This window comes from Chionomys nivalis, chromosome 11 (assembly GCF_950005125.1).
Source record: "Chionomys nivalis chromosome 11, mChiNiv1.1, whole genome shotgun sequence".
Classification (NCBI taxonomy): Eukaryota; Metazoa; Chordata; class Mammalia; order Rodentia; family Cricetidae; genus Chionomys; species Chionomys nivalis.
The window spans coordinates 18,583,265-18,606,440 of record NC_080096.1 but is presented as its reverse complement, the minus strand read 5'-3'; the positions used below and the strand labels follow the sequence as shown (position 1 = coordinate 18,606,440).

The window sequence follows — 23,176 nt, the reverse complement described above, 5'->3', positions numbered from 1 at the left end:
CCTGGACTGCTTGATGGTATATGTATGAACTGGACATTCAGGACCCACAGAAAAATGACTGCTGAACTAGCCTAAAGAAGGTGAGGCTTTCCGAGGTCGTGGTGGCGCACGCCTTTAATCACAGCACTCAGGAAGCAGAGGTAGACAGATCTCTATGAATTCAAGGCCAGCCTGGTCTACAAGAGCTAGTTCCAGGACAGACTCTAAATCTACAGAGAAACCCTGTCTTGAAAAACAATAAAAGGAAAAAAAAAAAAGACAGTCCTTCGGGGATCCTGCTTCATAAAAGAGACTGCCAGACATTCTGCAGAACACAGAAGAACATTACTGACAAACTTCCAATATTTAGGCAAAACTGTCTTTGAAATTTCTTGCTTTCTAGAAAAGTCTGCCAGATATTATGGTCTTGTAGGCTCAAGATGGATGCCCCAATGTTACAAAGGAACTTTGGGTGACTATCCAGGCAGCGAGATGTCTCTGTCAATTCTCGAGTTTTGGAAGTTTCTTATAATGTACTTCCTGTTTACTTAGCTAATATTTCTTTCTGGAGTCTTTGATGGAGTTGATGAAAGATAATTATAATTTTTTTTTTTTTGGCTTTTTCGAGACAGGGTTTCTCTGTAGCTTTGGTGCCTGTCCCGGAACTAGCTCTTGTAGACCAGGCTGGCCTCGAACTCCCAGAGATCCGCCTGCCTCTGCCTCCCAAGTGCGTGCGCCACCACCGCCCGGCTGATAATTATAATTTTAAAAGCTATATTAGGGGCTGGAGAGATGGCTCAGAGGTTAAGAGCATTGCCTGTTCTTCCAAAGGTCCTGAGTTCAATTCCCAGCAACCACATGGTGGCTCACAACCATCTGTAATGAGGTCTGGTGCCCTCTTCTGGCCTGTAGGCATACACACAGAACATTGTATACATAATAAATAAATAAATATTTAAAAATAAATAAATAAAAGCTATATTAGATATAAAATTTTAGATTCACAAAGATAGTATAAATAATAGAGTATTTTCCTTTATTTGCCAAATGTAAATGGGCTAACTATTGTAACTGTAAATCTTGCTTGATAACTATTTTGTTATATGTAATCTTGCTATGTGTAGGGACATAGCCCCACCCATTGGGGGCGTGTTCGCCTCGGGCTAATGTTTACGGATAAATCTGCCGGGCATGAGCCCAGCAGCCCCTTTTCTTTTGCTCCGCTTTTCAAGTGCTCCGCGGGAACCTGTGGTCCTGTAAGTCTATTTCCTTATTAAAGCTGTATATATCTATATAATCTGTCTACATTCATTTGCGACACCACATTTGGCGCCCAACGTGGGGCTCGAACCCACGACCCTGAGATTAAGAGTCTCATGCTCTACCGACAGGGGGCGACATCCCCTCTCCCAACAGAGTTTGCCCTCAGGGTTAGGGACATCTTTTAGTGGTTGGTTTAGGGTTGAGGGGATGGGGTGATATTTTTATGGACTTAAAAAAAAAAAAAAAAGAAGAGGAGGAGGAAGAAGGGGGATTAACTGGTTTTATGGGATGATTGGTTTTTGTGAATTACTGTTTATAGAAAATTGTATTGGTACTGTTTCTTGTATATTGATATATTGAATATTGAATGTGAGTGTTACTACCTCTATTTTTGTATGAGTATGCTTATAACTTTGTCTATATTGTATTGATACATCTACCATATTACATTGTACATTTCTACCTCTGATACTATGACATTGTTTACAATTGAAGATCATTGTCTTCATATATTGCACAGTTGTTTATTCTTTTAGTCTTCAAAGTTAGATAGGTATTGAGAATTATATGTTTGTCATATTTATTTTTAAGTTTATCAGGTCTTTTAGTTACATAGAGATTATATTTAGTATAGATAGTATGATCTTCAGCCTCTTCGAAGAGCTGTAGAAAATGGCCTTTAATCTAACCTAAAATTTCTGTGCCAAAGAGACACAATTACTCCTGGCAATACCACTCTACTCCCGAGAGAACGTTGAGTACCAAAGACACTCCACTGGGAGCTTGTCTTCTTGGCAGAACTGGCCTTTGGGTTAAGAAAAGCCCATACCTCAACTTCTGACAAAGATACAGAATATCCCTAAGTGGATGAAACAGGATTGTCTTATCTTGCCAAGACAGGGTAGGATAGTCCTAAGAAAGTTCCTTGCCTTTAATAATGGTATGCCAGTTATGTTAGGCCTTAGCCAAAGTTGGTTGACTCAACATTGCAAACGAGACTTTGGGTGATTGCCCAGGTAGTCAGTTGTCTCTGTCAATTGTTGCACATTTTGGATATCTCTCGATTGTTAAGTAATATTTATTCCCTTCTCAGATCTTTGACGGAGTTGAAGATTATATAATTGTAGTTACTCTCTATGTTATTTAGACTCCTTGAGATAGAATGTTTAGCAAAAGTTTTGTTCTCAATATTGTTTGTTATATTTATTATTTGTTATTATTGTATATAGTTGTATTTGGTTTGGTTCTATCTTATTTAGACAAAAGGGGGAGATGTAGGGACATAGCTCCACCCATTGGGGGCGTGTTCGCCTCGGGCTAATGTTTACGGATAAATCTGCCGGGCATGAGCCCAGCAGCCCCTTTTCTTTTGCTCCGCTTTTCAAGTGCTCCGCGGGAACCTGTGGTCCTGTAAGTCTATTTCCTTATTAAAGCTGTATATATCTATATAATCTGTCTACATTCATTTGCGACACCACAGCTATGTTAAAGTTAAAACCTTCCTTTTAATTTAGACAGAAAGGGGGAGGTGATGTGGGATTCATCTCTGTATACTGTGAATATGTTTTATTACCATTGGCTAATAAAGAAGCTGCTTTTGACCTATGGCAGCACAGAATAGAGCAAGTCTAGAATTCCAAGCAGAGATAGAGGAGGAAAGAAGGTGGCAAAGTTCTGGAGATGCCATGTAGTCACTAAAGGAGAAAGATGCCTACCCGCTAGAACCTTACTGGTAGATCACAAGCCTAATGGTAAAATATAAAATAATAGAAATGGGTTAATTTAAGATGTAAGAGTTAGTTAATAAGAAGCCTGAGCCAATAGCCCAAGCAGATGTTTAATTAATACAGTTTCTGTGTAATTATTTCAGGTCTGGGCAGCCAGAAACGAACAAGCAGTCTCTCCCTACAGCAGGCAGAGAGAATAAAACAGGAGGAGAAATCTAGGGGAAGGAGAAGTTCAAGGAGTGAGAAAAGAAGGGGCCAGTCACCCAACTTCACAGTCAGGCATGCAATAAGAAGGAAAGAAAAGACACACAGAAATAGAAAAAGGTAAAAGCCCAGAGGCAAAAGATAGACGGGAGGGATGATTTAAGCTAAGACACGATGGCTAGAAGCAAGCCAAGCTAGGACTGGACATTCATAAGTAATAATAAAACTCTGAGGGGCTGGAGAGATGGCTCAGAGGTTAAGAGCATTGACTGTTCTTCCAAAGGTCCTGAGTTCAATTCCCAGCAACCACATGGTGGCTCACAACCATCTGTAATGGGGTCTGGTGCCCTCTTCTGGCCTGCAGGCATACACACAGACGGAATATTGTAAACATAATAAATAAATAAATATTTAAAAAAAAAAAAAAACTCTGAGCCGGGCGATGGTGGCACACGCCTTTAATCCCAGCACTCGGGAGGCAGAGGCAGGCGGATCTCTGTGAGTTCAAGACCAGCCTGGTCTACAAGAGCTAGTTCCAGGACAGGCTCCAAAACCACAGAGAAACCCTATCTCGAAAAACCAAAAAAAAAAAAAAAAAAAAAAAGAAAAACCAAAAATAATAATAATAAAACTCTGGGAGCTAGATGGTGCCCCTCCCAGATCAAAGAGTCAAACAACCACCTACAGTGGCCAAACAACCTGGTGATCTTTTTTTTTTTTTTTTAAATATTTATTTATTTATTATGTTTACAATATTCCGTCTGTGTGTATGCCTGCAGGCCAGAAGAGGGCACCAGACCCCATTACAGATGGTTGTGAGCCACCATATGGTTGCTGGGAATTGAACTCAGGACCTTTGGAAGAGCAGGCAATGCTCTTAACCTCTGAGCCATCTCTCCAGCCCAACCTGGTGATCTTTTACTATTCTATTCGGTCAGCCTCCACCTGGATTTCCCCCACAATCTTGAGAATTGTTTAGACTCTAATCCTTTTTTGTCTCTCAGTAAACAGAACTCATCCTTATGAAAGAGGTCCATGTACTTTGTCTTCCACCAATAGAATCCATCCTTTTCCTCATTACAAACCCTTCGCCCTGAGCGCTGTTTCCCAGTCATTACAATACGTTCTTTTTTTTTTTCTTTTTTTTTTTTTTTTTTTGGTTTTTCGAGACAGGGTTTCTCTGTGGCTTTGGAGCCTGTCCTGGAACTAGCTCTTGTAGACCAGGCTGGCCTCGAACTCACAGAGATCCGCCTGCCTCTGCCTCCCGAGTGCTGGGATTAAAGGCGTGCGCCACCACCGCCCGGCCTACAATACGTTCTTATAATAAAGGTCTCAGGTACTTGGCGATAGCAGATATTTTGCAAGGCAATTTCGATGTAGTCATCCCTGAAGTTTTGTTATGAGAATTGTCATGTGGACACTTCCCTGCAAAGTTTTATTATATTTAAATGTGAAAGAAAATTAAACCATGGTATCAAAGTCATGGCATGATGAATGCCAGGCAAGTACCCTCCCACTGAGCCACAGTTCCAGCCCTAATGTGGGCAGAGGCTGTTTGTTCATTCCTGGCTGCTCAGACACAAAATAATCACACTGAAACTATAATAATTGCAACACTGCTTGACCAATGACTCTAGTTCTTATGTCTTAAATTAATCCTTTTTTGTTTGTTTGGTTGGTTGTTTGGTTGGTTGGTTGGTTTATAGAGACAAGGTTTCTCAGTAGCTATGGAACCTGTCCTGGAACTAGCTCTGTATCCCAGGCTAGCTTCAAACTCACAGAGATATACTTACCTCTGCCTCCCGAGTGCTGGGATTAAAGGCGTGCACCACCACCGCCTGGCCCCATTTCTATTAATGTGTGTATCGCCATGTGGTTGTGGCCTACCGGTTATATTTCTATGTTTCATCAGGTGTCTGCCTCCTGTGGCAGATACATAGTGTCTCCCTGACTCCACCTTCTTTTTTCCTCTATCTACTTGGAATTTCTGCCTTGGTATATTCTGCCAAACCACTGGCCAAAACAGCTTTATTCATTAACCAATACAAGCAACACATAGACAGAAGGACTTTCCACACCACCCTAATAAAGTGAATTTCTTGAGTGTGGGAGGAATGGGACCAGGAGGGAGGGACATGATAGTGACATAATGGGATGTGCCTGTTTATGATGGGCAGTGACCAGAAATTGGAGCCCATCGCAAAGATGCTTTTGACCTTTGTTTATATTTAAATTTCACACAAATGGAAATGACGTATCAATACCTGACTTCTGTCCCAGATTTTCTATTCACGGTCAACAATTTAGATTCCTTCTAACCCTACAGAATATGACAAGAGGAGAGGACAAAGAAAATATTAAGTACAAAATTTTGCCCTGGAGAGAAGGTTCAGTGGCTAGGAACACTTGCTACTCTTCTACACAGTGACTCACAACTGCCTTCAACTCCAGCCCCAGGGCTCTGAGGCCCCTTCTGGCCTTGCAGGCCGGCGCCCATGCACATGCGTAACAGACAGATACGCACGTAAGTTAAATATATATTTAGATGTGTATTATATATAATAAAAATCAGTGAGTTAAAATAAATTAAGAATGAAATATTCAGCCTGGTCTATAGAGTGAGTTCCAGGACAGCCAGGGCTACCTAGAGAAACTCTGTCTTGAAAAACCAAAAAGGAGAAAAAGAAAGAAAGAGAGAAAGAAAGAAAGAAAGAAAGAAAGAAAGAAAGAAAGAAAGAAAGAAAGAAAGGTTTCCTGGAAAAATGGGGCTCACTTTCCCAGTGAATGGGGTGTGCTAGCTGGGTAACTTTATTCATAGCTGTTACAGAGAATGGGGTATTCTCACTGGGTATTTTTTAGCATGATTGTTAGACACTTGGCATAGAAAGCACAAGGGTTATTATCTTTAAAATGCCAAACAGCCCTCACTTGCCTCCTGCAAATCACCAATACTGCACGCACTCTGGATGCTCGGATCTCTATTGAAGTCCTGAACAATTTCTTTTCTTCTGCTTTTTATATATAATTCATTTTCATTTTATATTCATTTGGTGTTTTGCCTACCTGTATGTCTATGTGAGGGTGTCAGAAGCCCTGCAACTATAGTTATAGACAGTTGTGTGTTGTATGATGTTTTATTCTTTTGGCTTTTTTGGGGGGGCAGCACCCAAATCCCAAGTAAACACAGTCAGAGGCTTATTCTTAGTTTTACATTCAGTCTTAGCTTGGCTTGTCCCTTGTCAGCTTTTCTTAAATTATCTCGTCTCCCTTTTGCATCTGGGCTTTTTTCCATTTCTTACATCTGTATATATTTCTTTCACTCTTACCCCATGGCTGGCCAGGTGGCTGGGTGGCTGGGTCCTGAGAGCCTCCTCTCCTTATTCTCTTGTTACTCCCCTTCTTCCTCAGTTTTTCCTTCTACTGATCCTCTCTGCCTGCCAGCCCCACCTATCCTTGTTCCTGCCTCGCTATTGGCTGTTCAGCTCTTTATTAGACCATCAGGTGTTTTAGACAGACATAGTAACAGCTTCAGAGAATTAAACAAATGCAGCATCAACAAAAGTAACACACCTTAAAATAATATTCCCTAACAGTTGTGAGCCACCATGTGGATGCTGAAACTTAAACCCTGACCTTCTGGAAGAACAGCCAGTGCTCTTTACCACTGAGCCATCTCTCCAGCCCCCTGAACAATTTCTTGCACCAGGCCCTGGAAGAAACTTAATATCAGATTTCCACAGCCGTCTTGTAGTGAGGCGGTCTCTTTTTCCTGCAGTAGAGGGCACTGTCTTGAGATAGGTTTTTGTAGTCAGTACTTCCCCAGGCAGCCCGTTTTGTAAGTTATAGAGGACCCCCCCCTTACTTCCCCATTTGTCCTTTGGCTGGAGCTAGAGTGGCTGCAGTTGTACCCTTCCCCATTTAGGTGGTAGGATCCAGAAAGGAACTGTTTCTCAAGAAAATCAAAGAGATCACCAACAACAGAGGTGGTGGCACATGCCTTTAATCCCAGCCCTTGGGAGGCAGAGACCAGTGGATCTCTGTGAGTTCGAGTCCAGCCTGGTCTCCAGGACAGTCTCCAAAGCTACAGAGACACGCAGTTTTGAAAAATCAAAAAAACAAAACAAAACAAAACAAAAAAAAAAACAAAAAACAAAAACCCAACCCCCCCCAAAAAAAGAAAAAAAAAAAAGAAGAAGAGCCTGAGGACTGAGGGGTGGAATGATGGGGGTTCTGTGGTTCAGGAAGTGTGGAGTTTCTCCTGACTCATCTGCAGGCAAGCACTGAGACCAGACCTCATACTTGATCCTCTTTGACTTTGCTGACCCTTGTCTTCCATCCTGGTCACAGTCACCTTTTCCTTCATCAGTGTGTCCGAGGACCTCAGCAAGGCTTCCAGGCAGCTGCCCCTCCAGCCTGTACTTTGTGTAACCGGCAGGAACTGCGTGTGTGGGCGAACTAATCGGTAACCAGAAGAGCTCCAGGCTATGATGATCTTTGTTCTGGGGATCTGCAGGACTGCGAGGCAGCCAGGGATGATAAGGATCTGAGCAGCAGCTTCAGGCCCACCAGCTGAGAGAAGGTGCCCACCAGTCTGGGAACAGCCACCAACGGCCTAATGGCTCCTAACTCACGTCCCAGCAGGGCTGTTTTTGAGAAGTGTTCCGTCTTTTCTCCTAAGAAAGTCTCATTCTTTGTCTAGGACCTTGTTCCCCTCCTCAACTGTCCTGCCACGATTAAACTGAAGACTTTGAGTAAATTCAGTAATACCTTCTTGGGATTCAAATTTAGAAATGGGGAGGTGGAGTTTGTGGGGGGGGGAGGCTGCTGGGGGAGCTCTGTTATTCTGGGGAAGGTCTGAGCCAGTTTCAACATCTGTCCTACATCCCTGGAGGAAAAGGAGCCGCAGGTGGTGTCTGAGCTGTCCTAGGAAAAGCTTGCCGCATCCACACCAGAATGCGGGTGTTTGCCTCTGGGAGGAACATAGGTTAAGGAGGCAAAGGATTTTATATACTGGAAGTTCAGTGGGTAAAGTGTTTGCCTTATAAGAAGAAATTACCTGAGTGCAATCCGAGAGATCATGTTAAAAAAAAATAATTGTAGGCATGGAGTTGAACACTCACGATCCCAGCACCAGAAAAGTGGAGACGGGTGGATTCTTGGGGCTCGATGGGGGCCAGCCCAGCCTACTTGGCAAGTTCCAGCAGAAAAACTGACTAAAAGGGATGCTGGCCCACACATGCACACACACACACACACACACACACACACACACACACATACACACGCACGCACGCACACTCACACACACCTCGTCCCTTTTGTCCCCCGAGATAGTCTCTCACTGACCCCCGAACTCCTGGTTTTTGGCTACATTGGCCAGCAGTCCTAGAGATCTGTCTGTTTCCTAGTTTTGACCTGGGTGTTGGGAACTTGAACTCAGGTCCTCGTGCATTTTATGGGCCCTGTGGCACACTTGTCCAAGGCCTGTGTTAGACCCCAGCAGTAGAAAACCCTCAGACATCTCCATTGTGAGCAGGCGATGGTTTTAAAAGGAAGAGAAGAAAAAAACCCTGCCCCACCCCTACCCCACTGGGAATGCCTGGTTACTGTGGCAATCCAAAATGTACAGGGAAGAAACGGGAGTAGGTAAGAAGTCATTAGCACTCCGCGCGGCCCTGGCCACCACCACTAATACTGCTCTCTCCGGTGACAACTGTTAGGTTCTGGGCAAATGTGCGGACTTTGGACAGCTCTGTGTGGTGTAGTTCTGGCAGAATCCCCTATGATTTTGCTTCTTATCCAGAGCAGTCAAAGAGGCCAGAATCACAGGGGTCCTAATCTTTGTGTCTGAGTCGCGTTGTCCTTGCTTGGGACTACTTGACTTGGGTATGTCTGAGCTCAAGTTAGGGACTGTGCTGGGAAGATGGAGCCTAAGGAAGTCCAGAGCTGTGGCCATCATTAAGAATGCTGGAGGAGGCTGGGTGGTGGTGGCGCACGCCTTTAATCCCAGATTTTAGGAGGCTGAGACAGGCTGATGCCTGTGAGTTTGAGGCTAGCCCGGTATACATAGTAAGTTCTAGGGTAGCCAGGACTATGTAGAGAAACCCTGTCTTGAAAAACCAAAACCCAAACAAAAAGGTCACTGGAGGTTTTGAAGTCATGGCCTGTCTGTGGCAGTGACCACAAGTTTGGCCAGATTCTTGCAAGCAAGTTCCTTAAGTTTTCTGGCATCAAAATATCATTATATGAGGGTTAAATGAGTTAATGTGGGTTATACACTTAACAGAAAGTTCTTAGTAAGTATAGATGCTCCACTCAGCATATTGAGTCCCAGCTACTAGGAAGACTGAGGCAGGAGGATAGGCTGAGCCCAGGAGTTCAAGACTAGTCTGGGCAACATAGTGAAAATCTATCCTAAAACAAACAAAAAGGTATTCTAGTTTGCTGTGACGGCTCAGCTGTTAAAGGGCTTCCATGCCAGCAAGAGGAGCTAAGCTCAGTTCCCAGCACCCAGGCAAAAAGCCAGGTATGGTGAGGTTACAGGGATGGCTCAGTGGTTAAGAGCATTTGCTGCTCTTACGAGGACACTCATGGTGGCTAACAGCTCTCCAACCATCTGTCTCAGTTCTGGTTCCAGGGGATCTGAGGGGATCTTATGTTTTCTTCTGACATTTGAAGGCTCCAGGCATGTACATGGCATACATATGTAAAAACATAGGCAAGCCGGGCAGTGGCGGCACATGCCTTTAATCCCAGCACTAGGGAGGCAGAGGCAGGCGGATCTCTGTGAGTTTGCAGCCAGCCTGGTCTACAAGAGCTATTGCCAGTACAACCAGGGCTGTTACAAAGAGAAACCCTGTCTCAAAAACCAAACCAAAATAATAATAATAATAATATAATAGACCCACAAGGGAGGCAGAGGCAGGCGGATCTCTGCTAGTTCGAGACCAGCCTGGTCTACAAGAGCTAGTTCCAGGACAGGCTCCAAAACCACAGAGAAACCCTGTCTCAAAAAACAAACAAACAGGGGCTGGAGAGATGGCTCAGTGGTTAAGAGCACTGCTTGCTCTTCCAAAGGTCCTGAGTTCAATTCCCGGCAACCACATGGTGGCTCACAACCATCTGTAAGGAGGTCTGGTGCCCTTTTCTGGCCTGCAGACATGCACACAGACAGAATATTGTATACATAATAAATAAATAAATATTTAAAAAAACAAACAAACAAAAAATAATAATAATAATAGACCCACAAAACCCCTAGGTCTCAGGCTGAGCATGGTATTTGCCTCTAATCCCAGCACTCTGGAGGCAGAGGCAAGCAGATCTCTGTGTGTTCAAGATCAGGCCGGTCTACAGAGTGAGTTCCAGTACAGAGGACCACGTCTCAAAAAACAGAAAACAAAGGAGAACAAAACCCAAAAGAAACACAGCCCTCAAAAAGAGAAAGGCTTTGGATCCCAGAACGCCCCCTCTGCTTTCCCAGGGTCCACTCTCTGTGTGCCAGCTGTGTGTGTGTTTCCCGAGCCCTACTAAAAACCTTTCTCTACCAGCTGACTCCGTTTGCTGTGTCTGAGGCTCCTCCACCCTGCCCCACCTCCACCATGCCCCACCCCATAGAGTACCTGTAGTGTTTGAGCTGTTTTTCGTCCCCTGCCTTTTAATTCTTTAACTGACAGGGAGAGCTAACCTGATCAAGACTCCTATATGCTAATATAACACTTGGGCTGTTGTTCCATTTGACAGGCCGAGAAGAAGCAGTTACTGGGCTTTTGATTCTGGGATGGTGGCCCTTTCCTAAGGCCCTGGAGTAGGAGATGGTTGGGGGTCAGGTGACAGCCTGTGGCTCTAAGACTGGGGCTTAGAGGCTAGCCCTTGAGGTGATGGGAATCGGCCAAGCAAGCAGATACTGTTTCTAGTCCCTCTGCATCACTGTGGCTAAGGTTATGTGGCTAAATGTATTTCTTTCTTTCTTTCTTTCTTTCTTTCTTTCTTTCTTTCTTTCTTTCTTTCTTTCTTTCTTTCTTCCTTCCTTCCTTCCTTCCTTCCTTCCTTTCTTTCTTTTTCTCTTTCTTTCTTCTTTTTGGTTTTTTGAGACAAGGTTTCTCTGTGTAGTCTTGACTGTCCTGGAACTCACTCTGTAGACCAGGCTGGCCTTGGACTCACAGAGATCTGTCTGCCTCTGCCTTCTGAGTGCTGGGGTTAAAGACTTGCACCACCGAGGCCCAGCTGACGTATTTCTAAGGTAGCTTTCAGGCTCATATCACGCAGCTTGATGGTTTAGTCACATATGAGAGTTGGACATCGCCTACAGAGCTCTCCTGGCCTTCAAGTCCCCTGCCATCATAACAAGGGTAGTGCTGGGAAAGGAAATGGCGGGAACCTGAATAACACGTTCCCATAGCAAAGGCTCAGGAGGGAGGCAGAGTTTTTGTTTCATAAAAGCGTGTCAGTATTTCCCCGGAGCCTTTTCAGCTCTTAGAAGTTGTCAAAGGGCCAGGCAGGGTGGCACACATCTTTAATCCCAGAATGCAGGAGGCAGAGGCAGGTGGATCTGTATGAGTTCCAGGCCAACCCGGTCTACATAGGAAGTTCCAGGACGGCTGAAGGTACCACTAAGATCCTGTCTAAAGAAAGTCACTGGAGGGATGGAGGGATGGCTCAGCAGCAGTTGAGAGCACAGGCTGCTCTTCCAGAGGACCCAGGTTCAATTCCCACATAGCAGCTCACAGCTGTCTGTAACTCCAGTTCCCAGGGATCTGACACTTTCACACCAATGCACATAAAATAAAATTTGTATGTCACTGTATCCAGTCACCGAGGTGCGGTCTGGAGCTGTGATTCGGCCTGGCGCTCTGGTACATGCCTGTAATCCTAGTCCTATGGAGGTGACGGCAGTACTGGGGCTATGTGAAGCCCTATCTACAAACAAACAAGCAAGCCCATTGGAGCCAGGCATGGTAGCTCATACGTGTAACCTCAGCACTCAGGGAGCTGAGGTAGCAGAACCACAAATGTGAAGCCAGCCTGGGAGTACACAGATAGTTCCTGGCTAGCCTGAGCTAGGAAACCAGACCATGCCCCCCAACTCCTCTCTCTGAGGTGGGAAGGTAAGAAAACAAAGCAAAAAACAAAACAAAACAAAAAACAACAACAAAAAAACAAAACAAAACAGTTGCCAGGCTTGACCTGTAGCTCAGAGGTCCCGCACATGCTTGGTGCATACACAGAGGGTGCGGAGGGCAAGGCCATTTTCCTGCCCTCTCAGGCCTCTCCCAGGGCAATCTCAGACTAGTCTCAGTCTCTTATCGCTGCTATCTCTGATCTCTGAGGAACAACAGAAGGAAAGCAGTTAGGGTACTTGTTTACCTTCTGTAAACATCTGGGGCCAGTGTCCGGAAGGACCGCTCTGCCCCCAGCGCTGTGGCTCTTTTTGTCTCTCCTCACCTAACTGCACTGACAGTTGGCCTCATGGTCACAAGGTGACTGACTCAAATAACAGGAGCGGGAGCAGCAAAGGGTCTCCCTTCTAGACACTGCTCCTCCCGAAAATCTTTCCCTAGTGGACCCAAGAATTGCCTGGAGATTTTTTGAAATCAGAATGTTGGGCCTAATTTGTAAAGATTCTGATTTGGGTCATCGGGGCAGGGCAGGGCAGGGCAGGGCAGGGCAGGGCAGGGCAGGGCAGGGCAAAGAAACACACTGGTTCCCAGGAGCATTAGGAGGCTTGGGTGGAGGTTGCGTCCTGCTCAGCTGTCGATTTCTGTGCTGGCTAGTTCTGTGTCAGCTTGACACAGCTAGAGTCATTTTGGAAAAGGGAAACTTGACTGAGAAAATACCCCCACTAGATTAGACTGTGGTGCATTTTTCTTCATTGATGGCAGACATGGGAGGGACCCCATCACCGTGGGTGGTGCTGACCGTGGGCTGGTGGTCCTGGGTGTTCTAAGAAAGCAAATAGAGCAAGTCACGTGGAGCAAGCCAGTCAGCAACACTCCTCCATGGCCTCTGCATCAGCTCTTGCCCCCAGGTTCCTGCTCTGACTTCCTTCTGTGGCGGACTGTGACGGGGACATGGAAGGTAAGATGAACCTTCCCACCAAGTTGCTTTAGGCACAGTGTTTTATCGCAGGAATGAGGACTCTGACTGACTAAGGCACCCTCGTGCCTCCGGCAGCTGAAGGAAGAGCTAGGACGATGCTACCTCATTTGGGAAATGCAAGCCCTGACTGACGAAGGTGGGGAAGACGGGAGGCTGCAGAGCAGCGAATGGACAGGACAGCTATGAGCCTGCTACAGTCTGCACATGTTTTATGCAGGATTCTCTAGACTAAGGTGCAAGCTCTTGATCCCAGCTCTTGGGAGGGAAAGGCCACAGAGCCAGTTTCAGGACAGCCAGGACAAATGGTCCTCATAGACTCATGTGTTTGAATGCTTCTCCCACTGGAAACGGCACTATTAGGAGGCGTGGCTTTCTTGGAGGAAGGGTCACTTTGGGGGTGGGTTTTGATGTCTCCTATGCTCAAGCTACACTCAATGTGTGCACAGTCTCCTTCTGTTGCGTGCAGATCAGGATGTAGAACTCTCAGCTCCTCCAGCACTGTGTCTGCCTGTGTACCACCATATCCAGCCATGATGATAATGGACTAAGCCTCTGAAACTGTAAGCCATCCAATTAAATGTTTTCCTTTATAAGAGTAGCCATGGTCATAATGTCTCTTCACAGTGATAGAAACTAAGACAGGGGATTTGTCACAATGATTTATAGGCTATGATCTACTAATCCAACAATGGCTGCCTGTGTCTGTAATGGAAGGTCCAAGAATTCAGTAATTGTTTGGTTCACAAGGTTAGATGCCTCACTGATTTTCAGTATATGCCAATGAATGAATGGATTTGCTAGTGAGGGCAGGGGTCAAGCAAAGAGAGAGTTTCCCTCTTCCATGTCTGCTACATAGGCTTCCAGCAGAAGGTGTGGCCCAGACTAGAAGTGTGCCTCCTGGCCTCAAAAGATCTGAATTAGCCGGGCAGTGGTGGCGCATGCCTTTAATCTCAGCATTTGGGAGGCAGAGACAGGTGGATCTCTGTGAGTTCAAGCCCAGCCTGGAATACAAGAGCTAGTTCCAGGCCAGGCTCCAAAACCACAGAGAAACTCTGTCTCGAAAAACAAAAACAAAAACAAAAAAAAAAAGTTTGCTCTTCCAACGACACTCTCATGGGCACAATAGCTGACTGCTGAGACCCAGTTCCAGGAAGGCTAAGGCAGAAGGACCAGGAGCTTGGTAGCAGCCTGGCTACACAGGCAAACCTCATCTCATAACAAATCAGCTGCACGAGTGCAAAAAACCTGTACTCAAAGCTCTCTGAAAGTAGAGGCAGGATGACTCCAGAGTTCAGGACCATACTGGAGCTAGGCAACTGGTGGTGGCGCACACCTTTAATCCCAACATTTGGGGGACAGAGGCAGGCGGATCTCTGTGAGTTCGAGGCCAGCCTGGTCTACAAGAGCTAGTTCTAGGGCAGGCTCCAAAGCTACAGAGAAACCCTGTCTCAAAAAACCAAAGGAGAGAGAGAGAGAATGTAAAGACTGGACCCTTTAGAGGTCACTAGTGCAAACATCAAATGGTGCAGTTCCTTTAGGAACCTGGCAAATCTTCAGAAAATTGAGTCACCACGCAGTACAGAAACTTCATTCCTAGGATTATGCCTGAATGAATTGCTAACATGTCCACACAGTGCTGACACAACTCTTAAAATAGCCCAAAGTGGAAACCCAAGTATCCATTAACTAACGCGTGGATAAAATGTGGCATCCTGTCAGGAAGAGTGCTGGAGTGATTCTGTAAAATGAATGGATCTTGCCGGTGGTGATGGCATACGCCTTTAATCCCAGCACTGGGGAGACAGAGGCAGGCAGAGTTTGAGGCCAGCTTGGTCTACCTAGGGAGTTCCAGGACAGGTTCCAAAGTTCCAGAGAAACCTTGTCTGGGGGGTGGGCGGGGAACAACCCAAAACAAACAAAAAAGGATGAATGGATCTTGGAAGCAATGCGACATTTCAAAAGAGCACAGAATCTTATTATATTGAAAGAAATGTTGAGAACAGGCAAAACTATAGATGATTAGCGATTGCCGGGTTCAGGGAGTTACAAGTGGGGTATCAACTGCCAGCGAGGGGATGGAGGGGATGAAGGGAGCACTCTGGAATAAAGCAGTAGTGATCACCACCCAGCCACACAGACCACACATGGAACCTCATGATTTAAGGCTGTAAACTTTGTTTTGTTTTGTTTTTCAAGACACAGTTCCTCTGAGTCCTGGAACTTGCTCTGTAAAAGCCAGGCTGGCCTCAAACTCTGAGATTCACCTGCCTTTGCCTTCTGAGCGCTGGGATTAAAGGCATGTGTCACCACTCCTTGGCAATGACTGTCAATTTTATATTTATCTCTCAAGAAGGGGAAAGGTTTCACTCAGCAGTGCCCCATGGTCCAACAAATCAGATGAGGCCAGGTCTAGAGGTCACAGAACACAGTGAATGAAGTCATACTTCAACAGCTCTTCCATCTCATGATCCTCTATTCCTGGGGTTCTCCCCCTTCTTAATTCTCCCCCTTTCTTTACTACAATTCATGATGTGGTAACCCCAACCATAAAGTTATTTCATTGCTACTTCGTAACTGATGTGGGATTCCCCTCTGTAGGCTGGGAGTATCATTGGTGAATAAAGAAACTGCCTTGGCCTGTTGATAGGGCAGAACTTAGGTGGGGAAAACTAAACTGAATCCTGGGAGAAAGGAGGCAGAGTCAGGAGATTGGAGGCAGACACCAGATGGAACGTTGCCCCGTAAGCCACAGCCACATGGCAATACACAAATTAATGGAGATGGGTTAGTTTAGGATATGAATTAGCCAGAAATATGCTTAAGCTATTGATCAAAAAGTATTGCGAATAATGTGGTTTCTGTGTGATTATTTCGGGAGTCTGGGTGGCCAGGAAATGAACAAGCAGCCTCCAACTACACATAATTTTGCTGTTATGAATCATAATGGATATGTTTTCTGATTGGTTTAGGCAACTCCCGTATAGTCATTCCCCCTTGAAAGGGGTTGCAACCCATAGGTTGAGAACCACTGCTTCAGTTCTAGTGACTGCGTTTCAGCAGTGTGTGGTTCCACCACTCTTTTGAGATTCAGCTGGAGTGGGTGAACCACTTGTTCTTAAGGAACCCAGGCTGGCAAGAAGTTTCCTGGAAAGGGTTTTTTGAGGAAGGAACCCTAAAATCCTGCCTCTGGGCATGGCTGAGTATGTTATATCAACAGAAGACTCAGGCCAGCTGGACAATATGAGGTCTATGGAAAAATTGGGTATACATCCTTCCTTTTTAAGAACTGAGACTGGGCCAGGTGGCAGGGGTGCACACCTTTAAGCCCAGCCTTCAGGAGGCAGAGTTCGAGGCCAGCCTGGTCTACAGAGTTCTGTTCCAAGACACCCAGGGCTACACAGAGAAACTGTCTCAAACAAAACAAAAACCCAAAAAACAACCTAAGAGCTGAGATGGGAGTAGGGTGGGGCAGAGAGATGGCTAGTAGTTAAGAGCACTGACTTGTTTTTCCAGAGGACCCAGGTTCAATCCCCAGCATCCACATGGCAGCTCATAACTGTTACTCCAGTTCTAGTGGGCCTGAAATTCATGGCAAATGCTAATGCATGTAAAAAAAACAAACAAAAGCAAACAAACAAAAAAACAGCTATGGGGGCTGGAGAGGCTATCAGTGGTTAAGAGCACTGACTGCTCTTCCAGAGGACCTGGGTTCAATTCCCAGCAACCACATGGCAGTTCACATCTGTCTCTAACTCCAGTTCCAAGGGATCCAACACCCCCTTACAAGCAAACCAATGTATATGAAAAAAAGTAAAAAAAGGGAAGAAATTTAAAAAAGGTAAATTTTAAAAAGAGAGAGCTGAGATTAGTTACATAGTTATGGCAGGCTTTGAGTTGGGAAGGGTCTACTTTTATTAAAAGTGCCAGGTATTAGAAGGTTATGTGTGTGCCTGGTGTCCATGGAGACCAGGAGAGGATATTGGATTCCCTGAACTGGAGTTAAAAGTGCCAAGTGTTAGCATGTCATGTGTGTGCTGGCCACCAAACCTGCACCCTGTGGGACTCACTAAGCACTCTTAACCACCAAGCAGTATCTCCAGTCCTGGCCGGGCGGTGGTGGCACACGCCTTTAATCCCAGCACTTGGGAGGCAGAGGCAGGCGGATCTCTGTGAGTTCGAGGCCAGCCTGGTCTACAAGAGCTAGTTCCAGGAAGGCTCCAAAACCACAGAGAAACCCTGTCTTGAAAAACCAAAAAGTATCTCCAGTCCTCTAGGGGCCCACCTCTTGCTGTTGAAATGGTTTTCATGTGGCCAAGTATGGTCTTGAACTCATGCAGCTTAGGATGACCCTGAACTCCTGATCTTGACTAAACAAGTACTCAGGCCCAAGTATAAAATATAGCCAGGTAGCACATGGCTACATTCAGGCTTTAATTCACACAGGGCAGACAGAACAGGTTGTCAAATAGACCAATCTATAGGAATAAAAATCAAAGGTGGCCAGGTGGTGGTGGCACACGCCTTTAATCCCAGCCCTTGGGAGACGAGGACAGGTGGATCTGTGAGTTCAAGGCCAGCCTAGTCTACAAGAGCTAGCTCCAGAACAAGCACCAAAGCTACAGAGAAAACGTCTCAAAAAAAGAAAAGCAAAAAATCAAAGGTGAATCTCAGCATACATACCCAAATTATTTGGCAACACAAGTCCAGAACAGAAAAATACTTGCACCCAGCTATGACACATGAGGTAATGTCTCTTTATAACTGACCCAAAGACTAGCACAGCACATGGTAGAGCTACATGCCATCTCCAGGTAAGCAAAGTGCACAACGGGAACACTGGTAACCCAACTACAGCTTCAAGATTTGCTTCAACTCCAGACTGGTCACAGAACCCCTAGAACTGTTTTACCAGAAGAAAACAAGTGGCCTTCAGACAGAGGTCTGAGATTCACTTCATTGCTCAGTGTTGTCAGATTTAACTACGGTTTCTTCACCCAGAAAGGAGTTCAACACACCTGGTACCAGTTGCCTCAAAACACCCACCCTGAAGTGTCATCTCAACCTTTGACAGAAGGGAATGAGGCAGTTTCTGTTGTCTCCCAATTAATTTCCCTCCAATTTGAGCCACACGGAACTCTGTGCAACAAGTTCAAATTACAGCCACAAATCACACATTTTTTTGTTTTATCCAGACAGGGCTTCTGTGTCATAGTCCTGGCTGCCCTGGAATTAGCTCTTGTAGACCAGACTGGCCTTGAACTCCTGCCTACTTCCCAATTAAAGGCGTTACCACCACAGATCTGTGTCTTCACACCTTCTGATTAGCCAGTCTGTTAACATTGTTGCAGGTTAGCACAGTGGCAGACCACCTGACTCACTGTCAAACACAGTACTGCCCAAAGAGACAGCAGAGGGTCAATGCTCATCAGAGGGATGCCCAGCTCTGCATACTTTAAGGATTGCCACACCCTTCAAGAACCATTTCCCTGTACCCACTAACGATCGGGTCTATTCTGGGACGCATACATACCCGCTACCACTTCCCACTGTGTGTTTGCGAGACTGACTGGATCTAAGACCATCCAGTCAAACCAAGAGAACTGACAGCCAGGTTCCCCAATGTGGAGGAAAAGACAGAGGCAGCATTTCCAAGCCAAACTGTATCCAGCTTTATTAAAGACACTTTCCATAAACAATCATGGTTTTCCAGGCAGAACATGGGCAGACAATCAGTAACAGTATACAAGAACTTCCAAACTCCCTTCTTGTATCGACTACCAAAATCAGAAAGTCACTATAAAACCCGGTGAGTCTTCATTGGATGCTCTGAAAAGGGGGAGGAGTTTAGAGTGAGGGCTGACATTTCACATTGAGGATGTTGTTTCACAACTTTTCACAAGCCGACCCTGACTTTCAGGAAATGAAATGAAAATGGCAGAATTGTCAATCTGCAGATCCATAATCTTCTATAAAAGGAACCGCTGCACTTTTGAGGACACTCAATATCACTGCAAAGTCCAGATTGCCCAACAGACTGGCAAAACCAATTTTGGGGATCAGGTTCCAACAGGTCTCCGGTCTTAAGGGAGTTAAGTCTATGTTGATGGTACAGGGGGAGGAGGATATAAAAATGAACTGAGTTTTCCCACACAAGGCATGTTGTGCCATGGTGGCCACATATGTCAACATGTCCCCAGGACGTCTCTCCTGGGAGCCAAGAGGAGTCTTTCAAAATTATCAGGGAAAGATGTTTTCCATCATGAACCATCATCCATCCAGCTTGGGAGACACTGCTAGGGACACATGTTCCTCCCCACCCAAAACAATGAAGCGTTCTGTGTGCTAACAACATAGCTTTAAAAAAAAAGAAAGCAAAACAAAATTCTGCATTTTTATAAAACTTGATAAAAAATAGTATTTCAAACTGTACAGTCACCAGAAGTACACAGTTATCAAAAACGCACACATTTCACTTGGCGTCTCCAGCACCTTCAGCTTTTTGTGCCTAAAAGAAGAACAAGTAAAGTCAATACATAAACTAAACACTACCTTTGCTTACTCTAGTCTATATACACGCTATCGTTCCCATGATAAAATCCAGGTTTGGGTCCACTTGGGGACACCAAGACTGCACTTCAAGAACAGCCCACTTTACTAAATCACCCCGCCTACTGACTGATTGGGATAGATAGGATCAGAGGACCCAAGACCTTTAATTTCATGACAGGATTAAGTCGACACAGCAAGTGCCTTTTAGATGATAACACTTTTGAACTGAGGATTTCAAACAGGAGGAAAAATCACACTCCACACAGTGATCCAGATATAAGGGTGATAAACAACTGCGGGATGAAAGACTCACTGTACCTGGTCTGTTTTGGCGTCTCCATTCTCTGCAGGATTATTGGCATCCTTACCAGCATCGGCCTTCCCCTTCTTCCCCTTGGGTACCTTCTCTCCCTTCTAACGCCAAGGAAGGACAGATATTACAGTTTTTCATTCTGTATACCAGGATGTAACCTACCAAGTTCTACAGGCTTGCCTACTGAAGATATACCCCACTCCACTAGGCTGAAGTATAATTTCAGCTACTTTTTACTGACGAACATAAATTAAGTTACAGAAATCTAAGTTTACTAAAAACACTCCTTTCCCAGTCAAGGGTAGTTTTCTGTAATTCGTACCACAGACACTAACAAAACAAACACCAGGAATAAGGCCAAAGTGACAACATCCACTGGTGGACGCCCATTATGGTCAATTAGGTTACGGTGGGGAAGGACAGTTCTTTCTGGGAAAATCACCCATCTGGTATTAGCGCCGCAGTCCTGCTTACCTTTGCAGGGGCCTTTTTAGGTTTGGGCTCTGGCTTTGGAGGAGCAGGTTTCTTGTTTTGGTAGGCAAAGGGGAAGAGGAAACTGTTAGTATGAAGGACCAAAAGAAACAACCTGCCAAACCACATCCAGAAAACTATCAGTGGGGTTGCCTTTCTTTTACGATCTGAAAGTGATCTCCCAATTTGGTCATAACAATCACAACTTAGGACAACAATAAACTCCAGATGTGCCACACCACAAGGTAATTTACTCAAAACCAACCACAACTATAATTCAGTGAAACCAAAGGGATCCCCAAAATGTTTCCCAACCTCAGGGTCAAGTATACACACTTACAGCGGACAACCTTGCCGATCTTCTCTGTGGCTATTAAAAAGAAAACAAAGTCAGAAAAATAAACACAACTTCTGCACCAGTTTTTCCACATTAAAGAAAGTGAAGAAAGAAACTCTAGGGTAACTCCAGACCTGGGGCTGAGGTCAAACAACAGCAAAGCAGCCCGTGGTGTTTACTACCCAAGGCCTTGTGCAACAAGCCCTGTGTGGGTAAGACTCACCTCGTCCTTCACCTTGGCTTTATCTCCTTTAGTATCCCCTTCAGCCTATAAAGACAGAAGACAAAAATTTGTAACCTGGGGGTAAACCTCAGCCATCGCGACCTTAAAAGAAAGCGACACCACGTTTCTAAAACGTATCGACTCAGCATCTCTTAAAAGTAGTTTTAGTGGGGGATGGAGCCCGAACGAAGGTCTAGGCCCGCCCGGCAGACCCCGCAGGTCGGCCTCCGGGAAGCGCGGGAGAAGCTGGAGCAGGGCCGGCGAGTCGCCGGGCGCCACCAGCCAGGCAGGCGCAACAGCTGCAGATTGTGCAAACAAACCCCTCCGGAGGCGGAGCCCAGCGCCGTTGCCATGGCAGCCGTCGAGGGCGGGAGCTCGGGGAACTCGTGGGCGGCGGCGCGCGGCCCCTGCGCCGGGGACGTGGGCGGCCGGGGGCGGAGCCACGCCGCGGCCCCGCCCCTCGCAGCGTCAGTTTTTTGGCGGCAGAGCGCTCCCCCGCCCGCCCAGCCGAGCGCCGCCTTCCCGCCCTTTCGGGTTTGAATCGCCCGCTCGCCCGCCCGCCCGCAGGCGAGGAGGGGGCGGCAGGTGGGGGAGGGGGTGCAGGAGGTCGAGGGGAGCGGGATAAACAGCGGCCAACATGGCTCCTCCCGTCGCCGCCGCCGCCGCTCCTCCAATATGGCTTCTGGCGCCCGCGGACAGCGCGCGCGCAGGCTTCGCCCGCGGCCGGACTCAGGCTGGAACCCCGCGTCGCGCCCGCTCTCCCCGCCGAGTTCCGCGCTCGAGGCGAGCGGCGGCAGTGGCTGCGCCCGGGCGCCCACGCGCTCGCGCCACGTACCTTTCTTTTGGGCATGGCGGCGGCGGGGGGGGGAAACGTCGGCGCTGAACGCGGGGCTGCAGCGGTGCGCGGCTCGGGTCCGTCCGGGGGTCGTTCTCGCTGCTTCTTCACACTGCTCGGGCTCCGGGGGGTTTATAAAGTTTTTATAGCGCTGGGAGCCTCGGACCGGTTAGAACCGGATTTCACCTCCCGCCGCCGCTCATTGGCCCAGCTGGGGTCACGTGGGCGGGGTTTAAACTCACCTCCTCTGGAGTGAGGAGGGGGTGTCGGGGGAGGGTGAGCTAGACGGCCGCGCGCCTTGGGGGAGGGGGCGCGGTGGGGGAGGCGCGCGCCCGAGGCAGTAAATGAGGGGCGCGCGAGGCGGCGGGCTCGGGGTTCCTCCCGCCCGAGCAGGCTTTTGCAAACTCCCAAGTTCCTTCCACCTTATGCAACCCTGCTACCCACTTCTCCAAGCCGTGCGACACTGGGCACATCTCGGCCGCTTTCCTTCCGGCTCCCGCTGGGGGCCCTACAAGAGGGGATGGCGAGGCCTGGCCGCGCCGCCCGGCTCCATAGGCGACGACGGGAGGCGGCCGCTCCAGGGGCCACCGGCTCTAGTGGGGTGAGAGCGAGGGGGCTGGCTTGGCGCGGTCGGACGTGCATCCTTCCGAACTGCTACCTCGGGAAATCCCTCCGTGCGCCTCACCTGGGAAGCCGTCCACTGGAGGTGGGGGCGTGGGCTCCAAGTGGAGACTTTGCACACAGGGGTGCCTTTCGGGTACGGCCGGGCAGGTAGGAGCTGTCCTTTCAGCACCTACTGCTCAACGGCCTCCCCAAATGCTACACAGCCCCCCAATATCGGCCGGGTGGCTTCCTTAAGCCCCTGCACGTCCGGTCCCCTGAACCCATCACAGAATGGAGAAAAGCCGCCAACACAGTCTGCGAGCACCCCCTCCCCCTAAGCCCTCTGGGTCTCGGATACAGCTAGTCCAGCTGCCCCCACTCGACAGAGGCCACCAAACCTGGGCTATGCAGATGCCACAGCTGGCGAAATCCCCCCCCCCCCCAACACACGATCAAGCCGGCTTGTTCTCGCTTGCGTGAGGAAGAAGCCGTTGAAGGAAAGCGCCGGAAGATTAGGAAACAAGTAGACGAACAGGTGTGATGGCCAAGGGGCCCTCCTGTGCACCCCAGTCCA

At 47.1% G+C, this 23,176-nt stretch overlaps 1 protein-coding gene across 1 annotated transcript; it reads right to left on the bottom strand.

Annotated features, from left to right (window-relative positions):
• Positions 1-18,923: 18,923 nt before the first annotated feature.
• Hmgn2 (high mobility group nucleosomal binding domain 2) lies at positions 18,924-22,273 on the bottom strand. Its single transcript, XM_057785537.1, has 6 exons — positions 22,000-22,273; positions 21,165-21,209; positions 20,945-20,974; positions 20,608-20,658; positions 20,139-20,234; positions 18,924-19,776 (listed from the first exon to the last, which is right to left on the bottom strand). Exons 1-6 carry the CDS (start codon positions 22,012-22,014, stop codon positions 19,741-19,743), a joined length of 273 nt encoding a protein of 90 aa, XP_057641520.1. The 5' UTR covers positions 22,015-22,273; the 3' UTR covers positions 18,924-19,740.
• Between the last annotated feature and the right edge of the window lie 903 nt (positions 22,274-23,176).

What these genes read in the sequence shown, in the direction of transcription:
- Hmgn2 (XM_057785537.1), bottom strand. An exon ending in CTAAAAAGGCCCCTGCAAAG is followed by an intron (nt 20,235 to 20,607) that starts GTAAGCAGGACT and finishes CCTTGGCGTTAG; the next exon opens with AAGGGAGAGAAGGTACCCAA. An exon ending in GAGACGCCAAAACAGACCAG is followed by an intron (nt 19,777 to 20,138) that starts GTACAGTGAGTC and finishes TTCTTCTTTTAG; the next exon opens with GCACAAAAAGCTGAAGGTGC.